The following is a 24,231-nucleotide window of genomic DNA, read 5'->3' as shown; positions in this document are numbered from 1 at the left end:
ATGAATTTCTCCGACGATGCAATTTCCCGTGATTTAAACGGAGCGACTCGTTTCGAGATCTCTTGCGATGTTTCCAAAATATTTCCACTTCGATATGCAGAAAGCTATGATCTTATTGAAGGATTCTACAAATATGGTTAATCGCGATTATTCGATTTCTTCGATTGATAGAGTTAAACGACGAAAGTGTGCACAGTCGAGTGGACCGTATTATGTACGGAGAAAAATACAGTGGCCGTGGAAAATATTTGAACAGTTAGCGCAGAAAAATTTTATACAAATATTATGATACTTGTTACGATAACAAGATTCATCTACAAAATGGGAACGACCGCGGAGATTGTAAAATATACGAAAAAGCTAAATACGATCTAATCTCTAGCGCGTGGACTATCGCACACTCTGCCGCTCTACCCGTTTTTGCCTCGTGGAAAATACTATCTGCATTCTTCATATTGCACCTAACTACAGTTTCTCAGCGCGCAGTCATAAAAGCTGCAAATCTCATTCGTTCGGGCGATACCATGCAATGTAAAATACCGGAGAGAAAAATTGGACGTTGTTGTCTCCAACAGCAGTAAAAATATATTGTAGAGATAATAGCAGGACGGAAGTGAGTAGGGAACAGTCTGACGCGCGCAGAAACATGCGCAACGAACGCAGCACTACGTATATAAAGAGTAATGTGTTTCTTTGTTTTTCGCGGTGATTAAATTAATTAAGAATTCCCGAGACGCGCGGTGAGAAAAAAATGGCGGCCTGCTCAAAGGCGTCCAATTTATGCTCGACGGAACCTTTTCGCCGGGGATGCTTTAAAACTTGAATATTTTCTGTATTATGTCGAGCTCGCGATGCATCTTCTATTTCACAACGTTGCACTGGCTGGTGTAACGTCATAAAGTTTCCCTTCTCATAAAGAAGCTTCTCCTGGCACAGAACTTTATCAAATATTCTTCGCCACGAGCGTTACTTCGCGCATTAGGATAGCCCTGCGATTTCTCATATTTGCTCGATTAAAACTTCCGTCTAATTCCGGTTCGTTAATGAATCAGAAAGATCTATAGATCGCTTTCGTCGATTCGCAAGACGAGGATTAGCCCAGTTTATAGGAAGAAAGAAGTTTGGAATTTTTGATAATCCACGGGTTTGCAGCGATAGAAAGGCAACGCTTAAATCCTATGTATCCAAAAATGAAAAAATCTATCACAGCAAACAGCTTCATTTTGATCGATTCTCAGTTTCCTCCTGTCGGTTCGCTCGAATTACTGAAAAGTGGTGCTCTTTGGCCTTTTTATCGCAAGTTGCCTCGATCTTTTTAATCGTTCGAAACGTCAGCAGAGACGCACGCTCGACGAAATGCGTTGGAATTTCTAGAAATCTGGTCAGAAATTTTGGTTCGTCGGTCGCGTGAAAATCGAGTTTCAATTTTTCTTCTTCCTCTTCTTCTCGACTAAAGCTACGAGGATCGTGCATATACTCGTAACGCTATCGTACCACGTGAAGTCCCAGAAATCCTGCGAGGTTCTCGATGGTGTTGACTCGCGTGACCGGCGAGAGGTTGTCGAACCTGGCATCCAGCAGTATCGTCAGCAGCGTCTGTTCCTCCCCTTCGTTGCAGTGTGTCTAAAATCAGAGAGACGTCCCTTTTTATTTGGCTGGCTGGAGGCAGAAGCGAATGGTGTCAGTGTGCGAAACGCGAGGAATTAAGGCCGACCATCCGAACGATACTCAGCCGCGATGACGCACAATACGCAGGACTATCAATTGGCATCAATCAACAACGTCTACCAGACTAATTTCTCGGCGAGATTTAAACGTGGCGTACCGATGCAATCGCGCGCGCAGTGCGGCGATCTTTCGCTCCACCACTGCACGCGACTAGAACAAATTCCACCCTTCGTTCTATGCCGGGTTCTTTCGATTCAGAAAATTTGTCTAGAAGATCGGTTCGATTTTTCTTACCGTGTTGTAGGAGTCTTATTAGATTTCACTATCTTTTTCGTGGGACGCGTTATATGGCAAAACAAAATAAAATGGTCAAGGGTGAGGTATAATTGATAAGGGTTGATAATTCTTATCGAGTAGCAGAGAATTAATTTAGAGCAGAATGGATTGTGTTTGTGCGAGATAATGTAACGAATGGACTGCGGATTTTCACGCAAATTCGCGTTTTTACGAACACGATAAGAGAGAGAGAGAGAGAGAGAGAGAGAGAGAGAGAGAGAATAGAAACCAAGGCAAAGATTTGCGTGTTTCAAGTGCTCAGTGTTATAAATAAAATATATAATATAATTTGCCGAGCAAGTCGCACAAGGTTGCTGTTTCTCTGGTAAAAATCGAATAATTGGAAACGGCAGCCAAACGATAGCAAATGGAATTTCCCGTTTGCAAGCGGCCAGGGTCGAGAGATCGCGCACGTACGCGTGCGTCGAGGGGTGAAATTCAGTTTACCCGTTTAATTAATCGACGCTAAACGGTTCAAAAATGACGATGTTTCCGTGGACGTGAGTGATCCAGGTAAGCGGTCACAGTCTCGTAGCGAAGGATAAACGTGATAATTTCGTCGAACGATTTAACGAGCACGGCATTGCGATCAATTAATTATATAGATACCGAAAATCGGCTGGATCCGATTAAAACGATCGACGCGTCGCGCAAAAGTCAAACCCCGATATGCTTGTTGCTCGATCGACCGACGAAACCGATTAACGTGCTAATTGATTTACCGCTTCATTAACAGCTTCGGTTGGACGCGCCGAGTTTAGTAACAAACGAGCGTGTTCTGGCCAAACTGAATCATCTGTTCGTTCACTCAAATGGATAATAGGTTTAAAGAAACGTGAGTTTTTTAACACTGGAAATATCAGATTCTCTTTTCCTTCGTCGTTCTTACGGACATATTTTTCTTCTACTCGATTAAACTTAAGTACGATCTATTATTATTTTAGACAAGACATCGGAAAATGATGTTTAGAAAATAGGAATTTTTACGGATTCAAGCGAAGATGGCCTGATTAATCGTTCTAAGGTGAAACGATCAAACACCGAAGATTCTTTACAAGATACAGTTTTATAGAATGAAATTTGAAGATATTAAGTTGTCCGAAAAGTGTCTTTCTTCGGAATAAAGTCGGAGTAAAAAAGGAAGCAAGTGACAACATCTGTAATGTGGACTCCTGTGGTAGAACATAAAGAAGTTGAAGAAAGCTGCATAAACGATTAACGATACATCGTTCAAAACTCGTAAGAAATCGTTCAGATTCATAGAAACGCACGATTGTATTAGGTTGTCCGAAAAGTGTCTTCCGCAAACCTGTTCTTTACAACAGTGCAGCTTCATATAAACGTGAAAACAAGTCTGTGAAATGTCGTGGTGTTTATCTCGACAGAACAAAATGCATCGTACTTAATTCGATAAAATAAAACAAAAGACCTTGCGCGTCTATTATTTCCTCATAAAACGAAAGAAACTTTCCGGACAACCTAATACAAGTTTTCCCAAGCAGCAAATTTACCTGTTAGGATAATTTCCAATTATAGTTCGATACAGTGCTCGATCGATATCGTTGGACCCTAAAAGTTTCATTCGTTTCCACGATGTTATTTCTCTTCGCTGACGCGACTACGACTCGGACGTAATTCTGTTCGATCGGTTTTTAGCGAGATCTTTCGTATTTGAAAAAAGAAGAACAGTTACTGTTCGAAACGAAACGATTTGCACGGTTAGTGGAAAAAGCTAGCAAGTTGGCCAACAGGTTGCGAGATCCTACGACTAATTCCGACAGTGGCAGGCTAGTGGTACCTGTTGTTCGGCCAGGAGCTAGTTGAATCGTTGCCAATAGAACGCTTTCATCGTTAACGATAGGGCCTGGCAACGGTGCTCGAGAACTTTTGCTCAAATATAAGGAACTCACCTTTCCGTCTCTGTGCTTCAATTCCTCGTACTTCTCCGGCACCACTTGCACGACGAACAGGTCCTTCGTTTCACTTACATCGTGCTTTGGCATCACTTTCACGCTTAAAACGCGTCTGCCCACGTCCTTCTTGGTCGGGACGCCCATCAGAGTCGACGCCGCGTCGTCCCAATACAACCATCGCAGCAGCTTTCCGTTAGGGTCGAACAACTGTTTGTACAACATATAAAAATTGCTTAGTGTATCTGATTCTTTCTTAATCGTTTGATATTAACATATTGTTGACCGATCACGAGTTCACTTGTGTTTTCATGGCTAAACGTTGCCGACCGGCCACGAGTAATCTCGCGATGCGCTTCTAAGAGCCGTCAAGTTGCGTCCTTTGTTGTAAACAAAATTTCAACGATGACGGAACGTACCAATCTTTCAATGAATTATATAATAATTTTATCTGATATGATAAGTTTATTTATATTGTTTTAATTCCACATCCAATTACGAAATAATGTCCGGTGACATGAGATAAATTTTCAGTAAAATTGCCGGTCGACAATGTGTTAAATGAAACAAATTATTTAATACCAGAGTAATCGAAATGATCGAGTCGTGGTATTTTTAATAGAAATTTTATGGAATTTGCAGAGGTGCATTTTTTTCGCTTATTCCAAGTTTGCTGCTGAATCGATGACCTTTCATGGCCCCGCGTCAATTCCACTGTCAGGTACAGGTAATTATCGTAGTAGCGAACGCGTGAATAGAATCGTGTAAGTTGATAGTTGGCAGGTAACGTGTGTCTCTCTGGCAAAAGGAAATTAGATGGGTTTAGTTGAGTTTGGTTTCAGGTCAGTCACTCCATCGCCCGTATCCGAATGTCCAATTTCACTTACGCGCTTCACAGGCATTTAACATCTCGTCAGACTTTTTCTTGCGTGATAATTATAGTAAACGTCGATTAACAGACTCGAGAACAGAGTAAACGATTCTATCTTTCTACCTCTCGCGCTAAAAGCAACTCACATATTGCTTTCGTAACTGTGTGTAAAGCAAGCGAAAGAAATATAATTGCGTAACGTATGCAAATTCCATCGGTCGGCGAGTGAAAATCGCTGGCGAAAGAACCAGTCAGAAGAGAAAATCCGGAGGATGAAAATCCGTACGACGAAAAATACGTATTTAGATTTCTCAATCGAATGAAATAAATCGCGCGAAGATAGGGGAACGTTTTCGTAAGAAATTGGCGAATTTATATCGGCTGGGACCGTAGTCTCGCGAAATTTCATCGTCGTCGCCGCAAATAACGCGCGAACAAAAACAAAGAGGCGTCGCAGATGTGGTTTTTATTTTCGTCGATGCCATTGGATATTCTTTCTTCGATACGCGTGGGTATGTTCATCGGTCGAGGGTCGTTGCTCGTTCGATTTTATCGCGCGAATAAAATGCCTATCGACGGCCTACTAAACGAAAGAGAAGATATGGCTGACGTGCGGTGCTGGCGATTACATTTGGATTATCGAATTTTCATTTCACTATCGTCGCTATCGTTTCGAAACACGAATAGTTCGTGCGAACGTTCGCGCGGCAAAACCGCATGTCGATTGCTGCTTAATAAATTTGTTCCGGGTTATTTAAAGCTTTTTTTTAAAACAAAGAAATAGCGGGAAATCCTTCTGACCGGTTCCATAGGCGATAAATCTGTAAGCATTTGGTCGAATAAATTTGTTGCAAGTCTAAAACGCTTCGAAAATTCAGTTAGAATTGCGCAGAATGTACTCGAGTGCCGCCGGTTCGACCCTCGTTCAAGAACATAAAATGCTAATGTAGGATCTGGTTTCCTGGCGATGAATGCCGTACCTTGCGAATTTCTAACCGTGTTATCGGCAAATTGAATCAAGAATATAGATATCTAGGGGCGTTAGCATGGCCGACAAAAGGAAGCGAAGGAAAGACACGGGAAGCTACGTACGGTAGGATGACGGTATGAAATTTGGCGACAATCCAGAATTTGCCCGAAACGGAACTCTGGAATTCCTGCTTCCTTCCCGTTTGACAAATTAAGACGCGTTCGACTATTTGTTGCACCAACGTTGTGGGCCAAACTAAGAAATACTTGAAGTTACATTAGCGTGCCGAGATCGCTATGATTCCATAGAATCCAAGAGTTGCGAAAAATTCGGTCAAAATTCCACTGTCTCAGGAAACCTAGCCGTGAAAAATGTCTCAAGGCGAAAGAAATTACCATCGATATCCACGTAATATCTTGAATTTGAGTTAACGATCCGAGAGAATATTGAAAGAACGACATTATTATTTCATTAGCTTGAAAAACAATTTTGTAAAGAAATTTCCAAAATAAAGTTAGATTACTGTGGGCATGGCTGTAACGTTAATTTCAAGTTAATAATAAATTCGAGTATAATTGGAAAATTAATTGCGAGTGTCTTGTTGATAACCATTTCTCTTTCATCGTTATTATCCTTCGTTGAATAATTTCTTTTACCATTTTCTTTTTCTTTTTTTTCTTATCTACTTATTACGTAGATGTTTATCTACAAGAAGGTAAGAGAAAATGTTCCTGGATGTGCATAAAAAATTCTCGTAAATCATGCTCGTGACAGGGGCTTATTACTTGAACCTGTGTTTCGTAGAATATAGTTTGCTGCCCACGTGTGCTTCTGATTTGCGAAAACAACACTGTCCGCTACCAACTGAAGAAACACAAGCATTACGCGCCACCCACATCTGTTGCAGCATCACCGGGGATGATGTCACTGTTTGATATCCTCGTTTAATAGTGCACTTTGCTTGAAATGGGTCGCGATAAATTAAACCACGATACCAACCACAATAAACCGAAGATAGTGCGCAAACTTTTTAAACGTGTCTTCTAAGTAAAACAACAAACAATATACTTTCGACTTTTCGACGGACAAATCCGGGCGAATTTATGCTACCAGGAAAATCAACGTGACCTACTCCAAGACAAAACTCCTCTCTGGTGACCGAAGTCACGTACGAGAAAAGTATTTTAAATACGAGTAAAGAGATTGGAAGAAGAAAGAATTAGTTCACGATCGTTGGCAAACAGCCAGAATTAACACACTTTGTCGGCGGGGTACTTTTACACTTTAAACGCAAAATGGCTCGTAAATAACAAAGATTAAATACGCCGCTGTGTAATTCCTACGGTGCATTAGATTTATGTGTCTATTGGTAAAGGTCAGAGTATTTTTAACGTTTGTAAATATAACGTTGGCGAAGCAAAGAAAGTTCGAAAGGTATCGCTTTTACTGCATTTCGTGGAAATTATATCCGACAAAAGTAAGGAAGAGATGATGCACGTCTCGAGGTAAATGAGCATCATCGGCGTGGTGGAAAGTATTTTTCATCGCGGCACGATTATCTCGCAAGCAAAACAAGTAAAATACCGACGACATTAATGGCAAAAGGAATACAAAGAAAGGTACAGCAAAAGGACAAACGTACTGGCTAACTAGTCGCAGATTTAAACAATTTAAACAATTGCAAAACCAATATGAGGAATATCGGTCGCAACGAATCGCATGAAGAAACATTTTAATAGCTTTAGTCGCGAGTACTGAGAACAGTCGTTCTGTCTCGTGTTATCTGAGAAACTCGCACTGACGCAAACATCTAAAAATTCCAACGGTCCAAGATGAAACAAGTAGATATGGAAAGAAAGCACGAAGAAAAACTCCTAACACATTTTTTAACCAGTTAGCGACGGAATCGTACACACTCTCCGCTGCAAGAATGCTGAAAAAGGAACATCCTACCGATTTGTCAGCCTAAAAAGAAAAAAGCAAAAACCATTTTAAGGGCGTGTCCTGAATTAGAATGTTCTGAAGCAGCGTCTTTTTGTGATTTTTTTTAGAACGGAAAGAAAGAAATGAAGTTATTGAATTTTGAGATATGGTTTTATATACATTTAACGAATATAAAAAATTTTTTTTTAAAGTAAAAAGAAAAGATTATAACAGATTTCTAAGCCTATTTCATGGGTCGCAGATCCACCTCGTGATTCTTCACCGAAACAAAAAACCAAAAAAGGATTAAATTATTGTATATTTTTCTTCTCGATGAACTAAAAAAAAAAAATGGCAGAAAATAGCGTGAAATTAAAAATTTTGGCGGGTTTAAAGAAAAAATGTGTTTTATAAAAAGAAAAAATAAACTTTAAGGTGCTGTAACAATTATTTAAATAAACTTCCCGACGAACTTTTTTACTTCGACTCAAAATTCAATAACTTCATTTCTGTCTTTCCCTTCTAAAAGAAATCACAAGAAGACGCTGTTTTAGAGCATTCTAATTCAGGACACTCCCTTAAGACTCTTAAAGACGGCATCCCGCTGGGTTACGTAAATCAACCTGTCGCATAAGAATTTCCCTAATCTCGATTGGACAAATTGCATAGTTATAATAAACGAACAAATAAATAAAAATAGAAGTTGACGATACAAAAGTTATTAACACTCGTATGCGTACGAAATTATCAATTTTAAACTCTACTTCTGTTGAATACTGCAACGTGATTATTTCGCATCTGGTGTTCCCCATAGATAACACCGATTACAATTACCAACGTAATTAATAAGCACAGCAGCTGGTATCCCCAATTATCGAAATATTGAAATTTAAAGCAGATATAAATCGAGATTTCTCACCTCGTAGTAGTCTTCAGGGCCGCTGAAAGTTTCCTTGTGGACTTTAAGCTTCAGCACATGTCCAACTGGCACGACGACGTGAGGAACGTTGTGCACCTTGTCGAATTGATGTCTTTTTGCGTCATGGAAATACTTCGGCTCGTACCAGCTGGTCCTGTGCTCGTCTAATCGACGATTGATAACCGCGGCTGCGGTGCTGGTCGTCTCTTCGCCGACGTCGTCGAACACCAGGTCGTCCTCCTGCAGGGTGAGGCCCAGCACCGCGGGCAGCAGAAGGAAACACGCGAGGACGTAAGGATTCTTCATCTTGCGGGGCAGATCTCCTCGATCGTTGCTATCATATCATGCTGAAGTACCTGCAATCAGATAGAGTAGCATTGTTATTATAAATTGGAATTTTTACAGCGAATTTTACAGCATAAAATAACGTTCAAATGTCCGACATGACAAGATGAAGGGAGAGTGTGCGATGAGAAACAACGATGATTTAAAATGACTAATATTATCTAATAAACTTGGATAATCTTTCAACAATTTTATATATATATATATATATATATATATATATAGAAGATATCGAATTGTTTTTCGATAATCGAGCGTTTACATTATTGCGTAATCACTGTTGACATTTTGCTTTTTATCTCACTGATTCGCGTAGACTAGCGAGTACACTGAAAGCTAACTGGAAACTGATAAAAAGGCGAAACCAACGGGAATAGCTGAGGCTCGTTCAATGAACACCCCCACTATGACGAAGTAAAAATAGTTATGATAACAGCGGCTTCGTATGATGTATAGAATCACGTACGAACGATGTGACGGCACGTTCCACGTTCGATTGCTCATTAAATACTGTCACGCGTTGTTAGATCATAGAGAAACAGATTCGTGTTCATCACGCAACGTGCCTTATCGGAAACAATCAGTCATATATTCAGAAACAATCAGTCATATATTCATCTAGGAAAAATTTATACCACCATACTACTAGAATTATTCATCTATTTATCTAGTTTATTATACAGGCGAACTGGTTTTGGTAAAGGCCAGGCATTGTAAAGGGGTCAGAAATTATAAAGAGGAAATATTGCATAAAAATAAGAAGATGCTATAAATCGCAGCTCTATTATTAACTTTTGTTGTACCTTTGTCAACATATTGGAGAATGGAGATTCGGGCCAGTTTTGTGATATTTCTGCTAAACAGTATTTTTGTAACATACAAACTGTCCACATTTACTCCGTTAGAACTGTTAACCATCCAATTCAGACGGACGAAAAATCCACCAAATCTATAAGTGATACATAAATATCGTTAAGATTCAGGTTTTTAAAGATTCAGGTTTTAAGATTCAATTAAAGGAATTTGATGCTTCGACGTTGCGAAAGATTTGAAATTAATTCAGCTAAGGAAATTTCCAACGCCGATAAGAAGCACGAAACAATGCACGTTCGATCGATCGCCATTTCACGCGCTAATCGTCTACGGATCGATGAAAATTAACGGTGAACGATCGAACGATTCGCAGCCTGTATTTCTCAGCTCGTAAGTCGCTAGCTTCTCTCTTTTTCATTGGTCCAGTTTCGTCGCTCGTTCCATGGGTATTTAACGAAAGGAACAATGGAACGTTTTCGTGAACGAGACCGAATGCATTCAGTAGCCGACCAATGATAGTCAATAAAGGCTTTCATTGCATTTTTATTTCCTCTTATTGCTCGGTCTGTCGAGGACCGTGCCATTAATTGGCCGAGTCGGACAATGAGGACCTCACAGTTAAGTCGACGCTGCTCCATGTTTTCAGCGGTAAATACACGCCGTCTGCCATCGCCGTGATCCTTTTTATTCCAACAAATTCTCAACAATTTCTACCACGTAGAAAATTTCTCACGAATGCTGCGTTGCGAACGATTGATCGGTCTGTTAACTCGATGGATGTAAACGAGGTATATTGGACTCGTTGACAAAGCGTCACTGGCTCTAACATAAATTGCAAATTAGATTGAACGAACCTTTACACGATAGTTTTATTAATTTACACTAATGTTTTCTAAATTTTTAATATTATTTATATATCCGTTGGTAGATTTCCGCCAATGAAATTACATTGTGTAACATTTTTCCTGATACTGCAAGCTTTTTGGAACCATAAATTACGGTGCAACTGACGTTAGCATGGAATACTGTTAAAATTTAACTTTTCCGCTACATTCTCCGGAATTGAAGATTTCGTGCAACTGGAAAAAAGCTTACGTTCAGAAAAAAGTCAGAGAATTATTTATAGAAGATGTACGTAATACTCTTAGCGAATGATTACTTGATGTTTTAGAGTCCGTACGTATATCCTTTCTAACAACGAGATTAATATTTTTAATGATTCGCCATCGATATATAGTCTGTCATGATATGAACACGAAATGGAATCGAACAGTATCTCGATGCATTTCGCGGGCAAACGTGATCCTGCTGATACCAAAGACACGTAGAACTGTGACACACGTTGCACTTTTCCGCAACTGATGCCCTGACCCGTTTGCGATGCACTTCTGACCCACGTTACTTTATTGTAGTAAAGGCGATAGCGCGATTCATGCCGGTTTCCAACAATGAAGCATTGTGAAACAGCCATGACCCGCCCGCCTTCCGGATAAGCCGTATCATTGTCATTCAACGACTTAAAAAATAAATCATACGACATCGATAACCCACATCCCATTTAACGAGCGCATAAATCAAGTACCCTTAATTGCTAATCGTTATCGAACCAATTAGCTTCGACAAATTAGGTTCAAACGTTTACGGTTCCGTCGTTATATTCGTATTTGAAGATACGTTTTATTTTTGTGAATATAATAAGAAGAAAAATAAATAGGGCTTAAGAGAAGATTTGCTCGTCTGTTAAATATTCTAAAAGATACTTGATATTTCTGCATCTTATGTACATTGTATGCAATTTTTCCACTTTCTAACATATCTTTATACTTTCTAAATAAATTACGAATTTTCTTGTCGTATCTCATCACTTTGCTAGATGGCAACTAAGTGATTGCGGATTTTGTCAATACCACCTAATGACAAAATCCGCAATCACTTAGTTGTCAAGCCAATAGATCCTGACAAAATGATAATCTCGATCTTTAAAACTGCTCAGAAAACGAGACCAGAATCGATAGACCACCGATTTACCGACTTTGCGTGATAAATAAAACATAGCGCACCTGTGGCGAGGGTCTATGGGGAAATTGCGAGATTAGTCGCGTACAAATCGCCCATTTCGTTTTCCAAATTCGGAAACAGCGTTCGTTCGTATCAGCAGGTCGGAAACACGCTAACGATCCATCGAAACGGACAAAAACGGTTGTATCGACTGGCATAAATTACACGTCTTTACCGGCGCGCGCTAGAATTCCGAATAGGATTTCGCTTTTAAACGACCGTATAAATCGAGTTCGTCGCGTTAATCGAAAGGAGGGCGACGCGTTTTACTGGCTGCTTCTAGGAAACATCGAAGACGGCCAACAGTACCAGAAGACTGTGTCGTAGGTGGAGACAATCGAGTTTGCGACCGGATTTACATACGTCGCCAGGAACTTTTGTAACACTGTGGTCGTAGTATCTGCGACAACCGTGCAGTCTATAAGCGACCAACGCGTATGGAGAGTAGCGTAACGCTACAGTGTCAGACTTTGGAGGAATCTGAAAGAAACGATGTCTTTGGAAACGTTCATCTTTCACCTTGATATTGTTTCGAGAATCTTTGACGAGCTTTTATTGTCCGTCAATGTTCGAGTTCGATGGCTGAAGTGGTCGAGTATTTGAAATTATATAATAGTACGAGAAGAGTACTTTTGAAATACTATGATATAATACAAGAAGAGAGTATGATCGCGCCAGGTATTAGGTTGTCGGAAAAGTGTCTTCCTTTTACAGACACGTCTCTTACAACGACGCATCTTTATACAAACATGAAACCTAATCTGTCGAACGTTGTGATCTTTATTTCGATAGAAGAAAATGGATCATACGTAATTCGATAAAATAATATAAAACGGAAAGTGTGTATTATAAAACGAAAGAAACTTTTCGGACGACCTGATACTTCGATCTTGGAGGAAGAAATTTTATATAGAGAAGAGCGCGTGTGCAACTGGTTGGACGATGGCTGTGAAGTTAGTTTTTGAGTAATTTTTATCTACGTCGAGCTTGAAACACTCGAAGAACGTGACAAGTTTCATATTGGGCTGACTTGAAGCTTAGATTTATGAATCAGGATACACATTATATAAGAACGTTTAAATACAAGACACTGAGGTCATGAACGTTCTAAAATCCTGCGAAGAGTGGATGTATTGAAAACATCGGTTCAGTTATGTTTCACTAATTAGCATCGTTCGAATAATTAAACAACCACTGTAAATAAAATAAATTGAACGAAAAAGAACCCTTATACATTACAATATATATATATATATTAGGTCGTCCGAAAAGTTTCTTTTGTTTTACAAGTAAATAATGGACGCACTACATTTTCTGTTTCATATTATTTTATCAAATTACATTTTGTTCTATCAAAATAAAGATCACAACGTTAGACAGATTAGGTTTCATGTTTGTATAAAGACGTGTCTGTAAAGGAAAGACACTTCTTGGACAACGTAATATATATATATAATAAGTTAATATATATATAATAAAATAATATATATATATAGGATTATTTATTCAAAAATATTAGAAATTAGTATTTCCAATGATTTCTATCCTATATGATAAATTTATTGATAGATGGATCTATTTACAGTGGATTAAACAGGAAACGATGGTTATTTAACGTGAACTAAATACAGTAATATGCTATAACTAAGACAATTAAATGGATAATTCGCAACTCACAACTAATAGTTTACAACTCATAACAACTCAGCAACTCTCTCTCCGATGAACTCTCCACTCCTCACAGCTCCACTCTCAACTAACGACTCCTCACAACTCGACTCTTAGTTAACGACTGCCGATTAATTCGTCTTTGTCCCTTAGGCATCTCTTTGTCTTTTCTCATATCCCCACTACGTACGTATTGCGCGTAAATATTCGACTGAAGAACCGACGACACATTGATGGGCCGCTCGGCCCATTGAAGTTTCCCGGCCCTTCAGACCTGCCGCGTTTTAGACTTAGGATCTCTCGCAACATTGTTTATAGTTCACCCGATATTTTTTAGACAATCCGTCCACGATACTATAATACATATCCGTTTGAGTCGCAAGTTTAGATTTTGCGTGGAAAAGTGCCAGTACATTTGAACGCCACGGACGACTGACGGTATTTTGTATTTCACTGTTATCTTCTCAATAATTTTTATTCAACAAAACTATAACTATAATAATATAGATGTATTTCATTAAAATAACAAATATGACGAGCGCTATTGTGCCGCTTGCTTCTCTTCGCAATCGATTAAGACTATCGCGCTGTTCAGGAATTTTCGACCTTGTTTTTTCAAAGACCTCTGGGACTCAAATTGTTAAATAATTGTGTTTTATTTCAATATCAAGACTACCTCTCTCTCTCTCTCCCTCTCTCTCGTACAAACATAAGCTGACTTTTTCCAAAAATAATGCAACAGTGTACCGATGTAAAAATAATCCTATAATTCCTATCTATAGCACTATCTGAACACGGGCTTTGCTGGAATTATTAATGAAATAATAAGTGTGGCATAAAAGTGGCGGTGGTTAATCAAGGAAGGATATTACCAAGCCAAAGGGAAATATTTATGGAGTCAATTCGTGCCACTCGAACGACAAAAGTGGAAGCGTAGCCAGTTGTATCCGAGGCGAGGAACGTTGTGCACGGGATTTCGAGGTATTGTCAGCGAGCTGCTTATTTCACGAACGCGATTCACTTTGATTCACCGACGACAAGAACGTCGTGGAGTATGATGCCATTGAATGCGCCATTGTTCTGGCTCAAAGGTTACGCGGATTGATCGAACAACGCGGCTGGTTGCTGTGTAAAGTAAGCAAACCAATGGGAAATGAGTGGTACGAGACTCGCTATAGGAAAACTGGCAAACGTGATTGGGGGTAATTCCGATAATTAACACGTATTGGAGAATTCTATCTTCTACTTGCAAACCAGAAATCTATATGCCTTCGTGCATTGTGTAAACATTCGCATAATCCTCTTTCGTTGGGAATTCAACGAAAGCAATTTGCAAATTTATAGCCAATTCAATTACAGATATCTCGAGGTATCGTTGTGTAACAAGAGAGAGAAGAATATTCCACGAAATATCGTGGAATATCGAATTTGATTCGGAGTTAAACACATTGCATCGTGTGAAAGAAGGAAGATATGAGAAAGGACGATCGTTCAAAAACCGCTATGAGGCTCAAGTGGTTCCACAAATGGCGCTTCAAAATAAATGAAAATAAATCCAGTCATATAACCTTCTCGTTGCGAGAACAATCCTGCCCACAGGTGACCATAAACAATATTCCAATTCCAAACCAAGATTCAGTCAGATATCTGGGCATGATTCTGGACAGAAGAATGACATGGAAACGACACATCGTAGATAAATCCAAACAACTTAAATCAAAATTTAAGAAATTCTACTGGCTCATTTGCAGACGTTCCAACTTAAGCGTGCAGAGTAAAATAATGCTATATAAAGCCATATTAAAACCTGTTTGGATCTATGGGATCCAACTATGGGGAACAGCGAGTAATTCCAACGTAGAAATTCTTCAACGATTCCAATCAAAAACTCCTTAATAGACGCATTACCAACGAAACGATACATCGCGACCTTAAGATACCTACAGTTAAAGAAGAAATATCCAAATTCCGTAATAAATATAACATAAGAGTTAACAACCACCAAAACCCATTAGTTACTCAATTACTTGACACGACGGATCAGATCCGCAGGCTAAAAAGACATTACCCTGTGGCATGCACGAGCACCCTCAAATATTTACGAGTTTCTATTCGTGGGCCTCATTTTTTTTTTTAATTTGGAAGAATTTTACAATAAATTCTCATTAAGAATTATAAGTAAATTATTCTGTCGTGATACTATAACGTGAATAATAAGCGATTATCGTATGTTTGATTCTGGCTGAATCTAATGTTTAAATTTAATTAATCACGTTATAGTATCACGCCAGAATAATTTACTTGTAATTCTCAATGAGAATTGATTGTAAAATTCTTTCAAATAAAAAAAAAAAAAAAAAATGAGGCTCACGGATAGAAACTCGTAAATACTTGAGGATGCTCGTGCGTGCCACAGGATAGTATTATAATGAGGGATAACACTTGAGGGTACCATAAATTAGGCTCTTCATGGTATTACACTACATCGTGGCCTAGGGGAATCGACAACTTCGTGACTGTAGCATCGGATACCGGATCATTGATATATGCAATTACAGGAAACTTATTACAACATTTATCGAACGAAACGAGTCGTTATTTAGTTTGTAGCGTCATTTCGTTATTGAAAATTTGTAAAAATATTTAAAATTCCTCGTGTTCTTTATCTCTCAAGTATTACGCGCAAAGAAAACGACAAAACTTTGATTTTCACAATGATAAATGAAACATATTACGTAAAGAGCGCATAGATATTTTATTTATAAGAGGCCTCGACCTTTCTCCGCAGTCTCGCGAACATGTCAACGTTTTAATACGCTCGAGCCACGATCTAAAGTCACTCACAGTTCCCCCGCAGTTCCGTAGCTAGTTGAATACCGGTTCGTTCCACCGTGAAGAGGAAAAAAAAAAAAAAAGAAAGAAAGATCGCGGTACATAGTCAGAAAGGAATAGAGACCTCGTATCGTCGATCGGACTCGCATAGTTCGCGTGTCAAGCACCTCGCGTTGCCGTTTCGCAAACAAGAGCTTTATCGACGCGTGTTTGCACCGTGCCAGGTGCAGCCGTGCCGGTGCACGCGTGCAAAATCGGCCAACAACAGTCAGACGTCCGACAGAGAGCGAGGGCGCCGAGCGGAAGTGCGCCAAGGCTGACTGCAGTCGATGCCCTAGTCGCGATTCCTAGTCGCGATTCCTAGTCGCGATTCCTAGTCGCGATTCCCAGTCTTTTACGATACAAACAACATGTGAGCATACGTGTAATTCTACGATGATCGACCATGTTCCTTTTTTTTTCTCTCGAGTCAAGTCGAAAAGGAGAGACGATTTGCTAAAATGTTATTAAGGTTTGATCGGTTATTAATTGTTTGAGTTGTTCGACGAAACGTGATATTTTGCGGGCAGATTGGAATAAGACTGACGATAGAAAGGGGAGAAGATCGAAATGTTTCGAGATCGCAGGTTTCTCTTTGTCGGTTTTCTTAAGTGACCTTTTTCATCGATGCCAAGTGAGTACAAATATATGCGTAAGTTTGAAAATGTAATTTTCTGAAATCTAATTCCTTCGTCGAATGGATATAGAGAATGTTCAGTGATGATAGCGCTCGCTTAATTCCGAGAATGATTACAACTAATTAAGTTTGAATCGATTTGGCGTTAAATTTTCTTTCTGGCTAAGCTCATTGGATATTAAAATCTGGCAAAATCTGTAATAGCTTTGACTTTACTTATCGAATCTTCGCTAATATTCTAGTTTATCCTTTATTCATTTACCTGTGTACTTCTTAAATGAACTTTATTGACCTCGACACCAAACTCTCACAGCTCAGCCACTTTGTCTCACTTGGATGGACAATACTCAAAGGAAAATGGAAGATTTCAACTTCAGTCTATCGACGGTTGCAAAGAGACTAACAATTTACTCGACGACCGTGTCACTTTAATACTCACGGTAAACTTGAGTCAGCCTGTTTTTCGGTGTCCACAATGAGATTACGCAGGAGTGACTAACCTTCGCTAGACTAACAGTAAGTCTAAAGGTGTAAGGAGATTTTTCAACCTTCGACACGTCAATGCCGTTGTTAACGTTTCACTTCGTTCGCGGTGGTCGAAAAAAAACGTTTGTCAAATATTAATTATTGAGATATGTATAATTTTGTGTGCTAAGCTAAATTAGCCGCGTAGTAGTGACACACCTATGTGAAACGTCTTGTGTGTCTAGGAAAACTGTCCCGTTAGCAGCGTGGTATGGAAGATATTTTTTTTTTAATTTGGAAGAATTTTACAATCGGTTCTCATTGAGAATTATAAGTAAATTATTCTGGCGCGTTACTATAACTTGGATAATAAGCGTTTATCGTATGTTTGATTCTACAGTATGGAAGATGGTGAGACAAAGAGAGTGCTGAGACGCGTGCAAATGTATATCGACGAAGATCCTGGAAATCGTTTATTAAATAAATCTAAAACTATTTGAATATGAATTCTAAGTGTAACCTTAGTGTTCCTTTACTTTTATTTCTGCCATTAATATGCACAATTCTCAGCACTAATTAACAAGTGGAAATCAGCTGCATGCTCCGACACATCCTTCTTTTTATGAGAATGAAATTTTCGGTAGAAATATTGGGCTGGCAACTAAGTGATTGCGGATTTTGTCATTAGGTGGTACTGACAAAATCCGCAACCACTTAGTTGCCAAGTCAATATTAATCGCGAGAAGGAAACATTCTCGAAGAGCAAACTCGGTAGAATTATGTGATAAAATGCTCGATGAAGGTAGTAAAATAATGAAACAGTGAATAAATCGATGGAAAATCTTTCGTTCTCGCCATTTTTTTTCTCATTTCTTTCCTTCTTTTGTTCCAGATAAAATGATAAATCGGTCCCCGTAGAATGGCGGAATTTCAAACTCTGACCATTCTTCGCGTGAAATATTAATGACAGCCGTAACTCGATTCTTTCAAAGCCTCAACTCGGATATGGCTATCGTTCTTTCAAAAGGACAATTGCAAGATAACTTTATTACACTTCCGATTTTTCCAGCGCTCTTCGCGTTCTTCCATACCCACTGGATGTCCATTTTTTTACCATCGATCTATCAGCGGGCATTTTATAGGAAGTAAGAAGTTACAAAATTAACTTACCATTCTATCGCGTTAAAAGTCTAAATTCTTCGCGAACCGCTCGAAACAAAGAAAGCTACTTGTTCATAAATATATGCAAAAATATGTATCGTTGATAAAAAATGGAATCAACACTGTTCCATAAAGGAAGGAAAAATTTGTTAGAAAAATTTGCTTAATCTTCTATTGCCTGGAGAATCTATCGAAATAAAATACATTAACATCATTTTGTTACTATAACGAAATCAACAGAAGATTCGCTGTACGTACGGCTGAGAAGCGATGTGAAATTTCTGGCCATTTTACGAAAGTTAAGACAAAAGGGAGAAAGTAAGTCGTCGATTCGCGGTTAATCATTACGAGGACGCTTCTGCCGGCTGAAAAAGTTAGCAGCGTTTTTTACGCGGCGCATACGAATGGTTTTCCCTGCGTATGCAAATCACCTACGGCGTATTATGCCTGCATGCAAATGCCTCATTTGCATTGCAATTATCGAACGATATGTAGGGCACACCGTGATAATAAAGACACGGAGGGAGATCACTTGGGGGAAATTGCGTTTCCGCCGCGAGCCGCCTCCAAATTGCGGCCGCGTGATCGTGCCCCGTCGAAATTCCAATTAAACGCGAACGCATCTCTGTCGTTCGCGCCGCTTTTCGTCCGCCGCTTCAGACGCGAACACCCGAACGTTGGTTTCGTAGAATGGAACATGATTAGCGCGACCTGTATTAGCGTAATGACAACGAGAAGGAAGACGGGCAAGAAAGTTCGCGAACGTCGAACAGAGAATGTAATTTCAGTAGAGAAAAATTGCTTGGCTTTTGAGAGAAGTAGGACGGATACCGCCGAGAATGTTGCCAGGTTTAAATGGAAAACTCAGAGTCTTGAACAAACGTCGCGAGGAAACGCCAGTCTTCAAGTGGTCACTGGAGTTTGATTACGTTTGGATGGAGTTGCTCGTTGGAAGAAGATTCTCGGAAGAACCGAGCAGCCACTTGCGCGTAGTACGCTTGCACACTGGTAGCATCCCGAAAATAGTGACTCGTTTAAGAAATTTCTGGTTTGTTGCATTTACAGTTACTCAGAAACTCTTACGAACGTGATATCTTCTTAATGAAATAAGGTCCAGCGCAATAACGTACGCAGTGATAAGCGTGAAGCAGCGATAAAAGATGTTTTAGCGTATATTCTTGGTACAAAATGCGCTAACTTTACAACGAAAATTTGTAACACGTTGCTTGGATAAAAGTAGCCTTTCTACGCCATAGAATGTACAAAGATTTTTATAGACGTCTGTAGATTCTTTATATCAGATGTTTGATTATGTACTGATAGAGATCTTACGGGAACACACACATTTTCTGAGATAAGCATTGACCATAGCAATTCACGATACGGACTATCGACAAACTGCGCTAATTGACGAGTGAACAAAATTGACGATATTGCAAGTACTATTTTTTAAATTTCCTTTGGGCTTTGCTATTATTTATATCATCTTACGGTAAATAAACTAACAAGTAATTTGTCTTGGCAGAATTTAAGATCGATTCTTATTATCCACTAATGTATCAAAAACTAGAAATTGACAGAAGTCGAAATTGGCAAGAGTAGAGTAGTCTGGCTGTTAAATCAAATATACAAAAGTCCATTCCTCGATCAAGAGGCCATCAGCTGTACAAATAGTAGGACCGCAATGATCCTAAGCAACTGACATAAAATTAAGCATTTTTACTTTATCGTCAAGACCCTTAATTGCAATAAAACATCTTTCAAGTCGAAAAGTTGGACCAAGAAGAAGAGACGACCAGCACCTATCACTAGTTCCGCATAAATACCACCGTCACAGAACATAACTCACTTGCTATCATCCCTTCGAATACAAAAACATCTCAACTTATTAGTCGCTCTTCATCTTATATTCTTCGAGGAAAGGTTGTTGCAATAAAGAGTATATTTTATTGAGATATGTATAATTTTATGTGCTAGACTAGGTTAGCTGCGTAGTAGTGATACCTGTATGTGAATATCAGTGTGTGGAAGTATGTGTGTGCGCGGCGTCTCGAAAACAAAGGAATGTAATCTGTTCGGTTAACAGTCTGGTATGGAAGAAGCTGAGACAAAGAAAGTGCTGGGACGTGTGCAAGTATCGATGAATATCTTTGAAATCGTTTATCAAATAAATATATGACTATTCTAATAAAAATTCTAAGTGTAAATTTAGTGTTCCTATACCATTATTTCGGCTATTAAGATCCAAAATTCTCAACATATTTAAGCTGTAAAATCAGTGTTATAATTATACAACCACCCTTATTATTTTAATCGAAATAGGGGATCGCCTGATCATCGTATCGTAACGAGAATTTACTGTGAACGCGTTTGCCGGTCGAGCATCGAGTTACGGTAAATTCCTGCAGCAATGAGAACCGCTGAGAAGCGGCAAAACGAAAGAGAAGATAAAAACTACACAACGCCGTGTCTATTTCTACAAAAATCTGGCTACACGCGGTCCAGCCGACTGGCAAATATTTGTCGAAAAATTTATGAAAATCTTGGCCGGGTCACGCAGACAGCGGGGTCGAACGCACACGTTTTCCTCCCAATTGTGTGTTACACGCGAGATAGTATCGATTGGAGGCGGTGTGTCGGCGTATGGGACCGATTAAAAGAGGCAAAAAGCGATTGCCGGACGGCGCGACGCGACGCGTCGCGACGCACTCCGCGCGACCCGTACGCTCTCCGATCGAATCGATATTAAACGCGCGTTCTCTCTTCCTGCTCTTGCGTTATTAACCCTTTCGCCTTTCCTTAGCGATAACCGTAGCCACTGGTTGCCGAGCATTTTTTTCGTGACTGTAATTAATGCTGAAACTCTAAATAATGACTGCTATTAACGTCAAACATTCGAGAATTTCGATACTTATATACAGAATGATTTGCACGAAATATCATGTGGAAGAAGAGTGGCGCGTAAATCTTTGATTTAAGATTTGTCCGTACTCGCAAAGATCTTGACGTTTGTATATGCAGAACGATTTCCGTGAATTATTATGTGGAGAATTTAGAAGAAGAACGGCGAGATCTCCTTGATTTAAGAAAGCCGGGGTAAAATTAAATTTCGAAAGGAAAATCCGTATAATTTTTAGCCACCAGTCGGAACCATAATGCTGCATGACGCTGTGCTGCTGTTTCACAAATAAATGTACTATTCGCGAAGGATAAAAATAAAATACCGATCGATCGATTGGTTGTCCGATAATTTGAGCTATTGTGCTGGCAAATAAGTGATTGCGGGTTTTGTCAATAGGTGCTATTGGACTTAGTTGCCAACTCAACAGTTATGCTTTTTCTATGAAACCAAAATATATTCTAACGCGTATGAACGAGCGTGTACAGCGTAATACATAGGCAATTGAGATTTTCCGGCGAGATATTCGTGCAGACTCTGCTTACCTTTACTTTAATTTACAAAGCCTATCTTTACAAAGAGCAGCATAAAGAAGGGATTAGTTGGGACGTTCTTGACCGTTCACAGAGATCGACCGGCTCTTCCTGTGATCACGAGGCCACGAATTAGAATAGGTCGCTTGATATAATCTCGCTGGGAATCCGGAGCTTGTGTGCTCGGCCATCTATGCTCGCATCAGACGGCGGACTCGTGCGCCTCAACACGCTCGAATTACGATTTTCGTCGCCCGGTGTCGAGCTTTGTGTTTCCTGCCGAGAGCTGAACTCCCAGGCACAGGGTGAATGAACTTTAAACCTAACTTCGTCCGTAATTGCTACTTGAACCAAGTTTCGCTACTTCCTCTTTTATCAAGTTTTTCCTTATAACTTTACAACGCTGCTTTCGGCTTGTTTTAACGCAGTCGTGCGAAGAGGAAGATCGCTTGAGCGGGCTAATTTTTCAGATTTAAATTCTATCGTACAGATTGCGTCGAATTAAGATTATACGGTGACGAATAAATTAATACACTACGAATGTCAGCGTATAACTTCTAACCGATTAAAAATTTCTTAGCATATTGATAACTATTCTGCGTTGTATAATACATTTATTCATTGCCGCTATTAAACGTAAATTCACTTTGTAAAGTTCTGACGTCGTTTTACTCTTCGTATCTTGCGAAATTTCTTTTGTTCGCCATCGTATCTCGACGGGAATGATCTGCTTCTGATTGGTTCACGATCCTGCGATTCTTCTCCGCGATGTGTCAGGAAGATGGTTCGCAGCTGGTAAATCTCCGATCCTCTTATCCCTTCATCGCAAATATGACACTGACAGCGTATTGAAAAAGAAATACGAACGTACAACGAACAGAAGCCCGAAAAATACCATTGCTTCTTAATCCAGAGTTAAAAATAAATTCCGCTCGGGATATTTAAATAGTCGATGCGATCAATTTTGTCCCTGAACAAGAAATCCCGGAGAAACATCGACCTTGTGTATATACCCCGGCTATAAATTACTTGGACGAGGAAAAGGGGAGAAGAAAAAGCAGGGAACAGAGATGTTCTTGAAAGCAAACAAGCGCGAGCATACAGATGAAAGATCTAAATCGCGCTTTAGCGAAGAGAATGAAGACAGGAAAATCGTATGAGCAGGAACAGGCCATCGATTGTTCGGCCAAGCAATAACTTCGCCTATTCGCACCAGACGCGCGTAGTAGTCTCGTATTACGAAATTAGTCGCTGCAGTTGTGTCAGTTGTAAAAGCTCAGAGAGTCCCGTCAACGTTAACCGGGGCAACACGCGTACACGATCCACGCACATATAATTATTGCACGGAACGGTTCGATAAAACGAGCTGCATGTCCATTTCTCGAATGCCGTTTAAACCTTCTATTGCGTGATCAATCGCGACGTTTACTCGCCTACGCGATAAACTTGTACAAATCGCGTTACGACAACGATATATACGGTAGCATTTTGATACAAATCGCTTTTACTTCGTTAATAAATTATCCTTGGGATGTTGATGTGCTACACGGTACTGCTTCTTCGACTTGTTGATCGATGGATTTTTGTAACAGACATTTTTCTCATTAGTTCGTATCATTTTAGGACGCGTTTTAATTCGACATTTTTGAAATTCTCTTCTGTTTCATTCTTTTTCGTTTCTCTGTTAAAAACTAGGCTTTTGTACTACTCTGTTCCTCGTTGCTGTATCTCGCATTATTTTTATACGTTCGAATATATAACACACTCTTTTGATTCTTGTTTTATCTCTTCCTCATTGTCGGTAGTATACAACACATTTTTCGAGATTTTCAACGAATATTCGTTTTTCTATCTTCCGTGTTTCTAGTTGAAACTTTCTGCTATGCGAATTTCAAAGGAACGAGAGACTCTTGCCCAACGTGAAATTCCCTCACTTTTATCGAAACTTATTCTTCTGAAACGTCTATTAGGTGGAACACGATATTCCAGCAATTCTTTTGGAATTTCGTCGAGTCTTAAAAAGATGCGAGGTTACTGCAAATTGAGTTTAACGCTTGTACGAGTAATTAGAAGTAGAAAATATCGGGAGAAATACAAAGAAAATTTTTCCACACCAATTAGAGATCGAACTGATCACCTCAGACTTGAAAGCAGGTGTGCTAATCACTTAGCCAACAACGCTTT

The 24,231-nt window shown here is 39.5% G+C and overlaps 1 protein-coding gene across 6 annotated transcripts in view; it reads right to left on the bottom strand.

The window, feature by feature from the left end:
- Window positions 1-24,231, bottom strand: part of LOC122567691 (dystroglycan-like) — a 99,649-nt gene that overhangs the window by 9,166 nt on the left and 66,252 nt on the right. For 4 of the 6 annotated variants that reach the window (XM_043726552.1, XM_043726550.1, XM_043726551.1 and 1 more), the window contains 3 exons: window positions 8,598-8,953; window positions 3,915-4,124; window positions 1,495-1,623 (listed from right to left, as the gene is read on the bottom strand). In XM_043726552.1, the coding sequence (XP_043582487.1) occupies window positions 1,495-1,623; window positions 3,915-4,124; window positions 8,598-8,903 (645 nt within the window). In that variant the 5' untranslated portion in view covers window positions 8,904-8,953. Of the gene's footprint in view, window positions 1-1,494; window positions 1,624-3,914; window positions 4,125-8,597; window positions 8,954-9,204; window positions 9,278-13,490; window positions 13,565-24,231 lie in introns of those variants that run through there. The other 2 variants (XM_043726554.1, XM_043726553.1) reach the window with 2 other exon arrangements.

This window comes from Bombus pyrosoma, linkage group LG5 (assembly GCF_014825855.1).
Source record: "Bombus pyrosoma isolate SC7728 linkage group LG5, ASM1482585v1, whole genome shotgun sequence".
Classification (NCBI taxonomy): domain Eukaryota; kingdom Metazoa; phylum Arthropoda; class Insecta; order Hymenoptera; family Apidae; genus Bombus; species Bombus pyrosoma.
The sequence above is the reverse complement of the archived record's forward strand: the minus strand, read 5'-3'. Positions and strand labels throughout refer to the sequence as shown.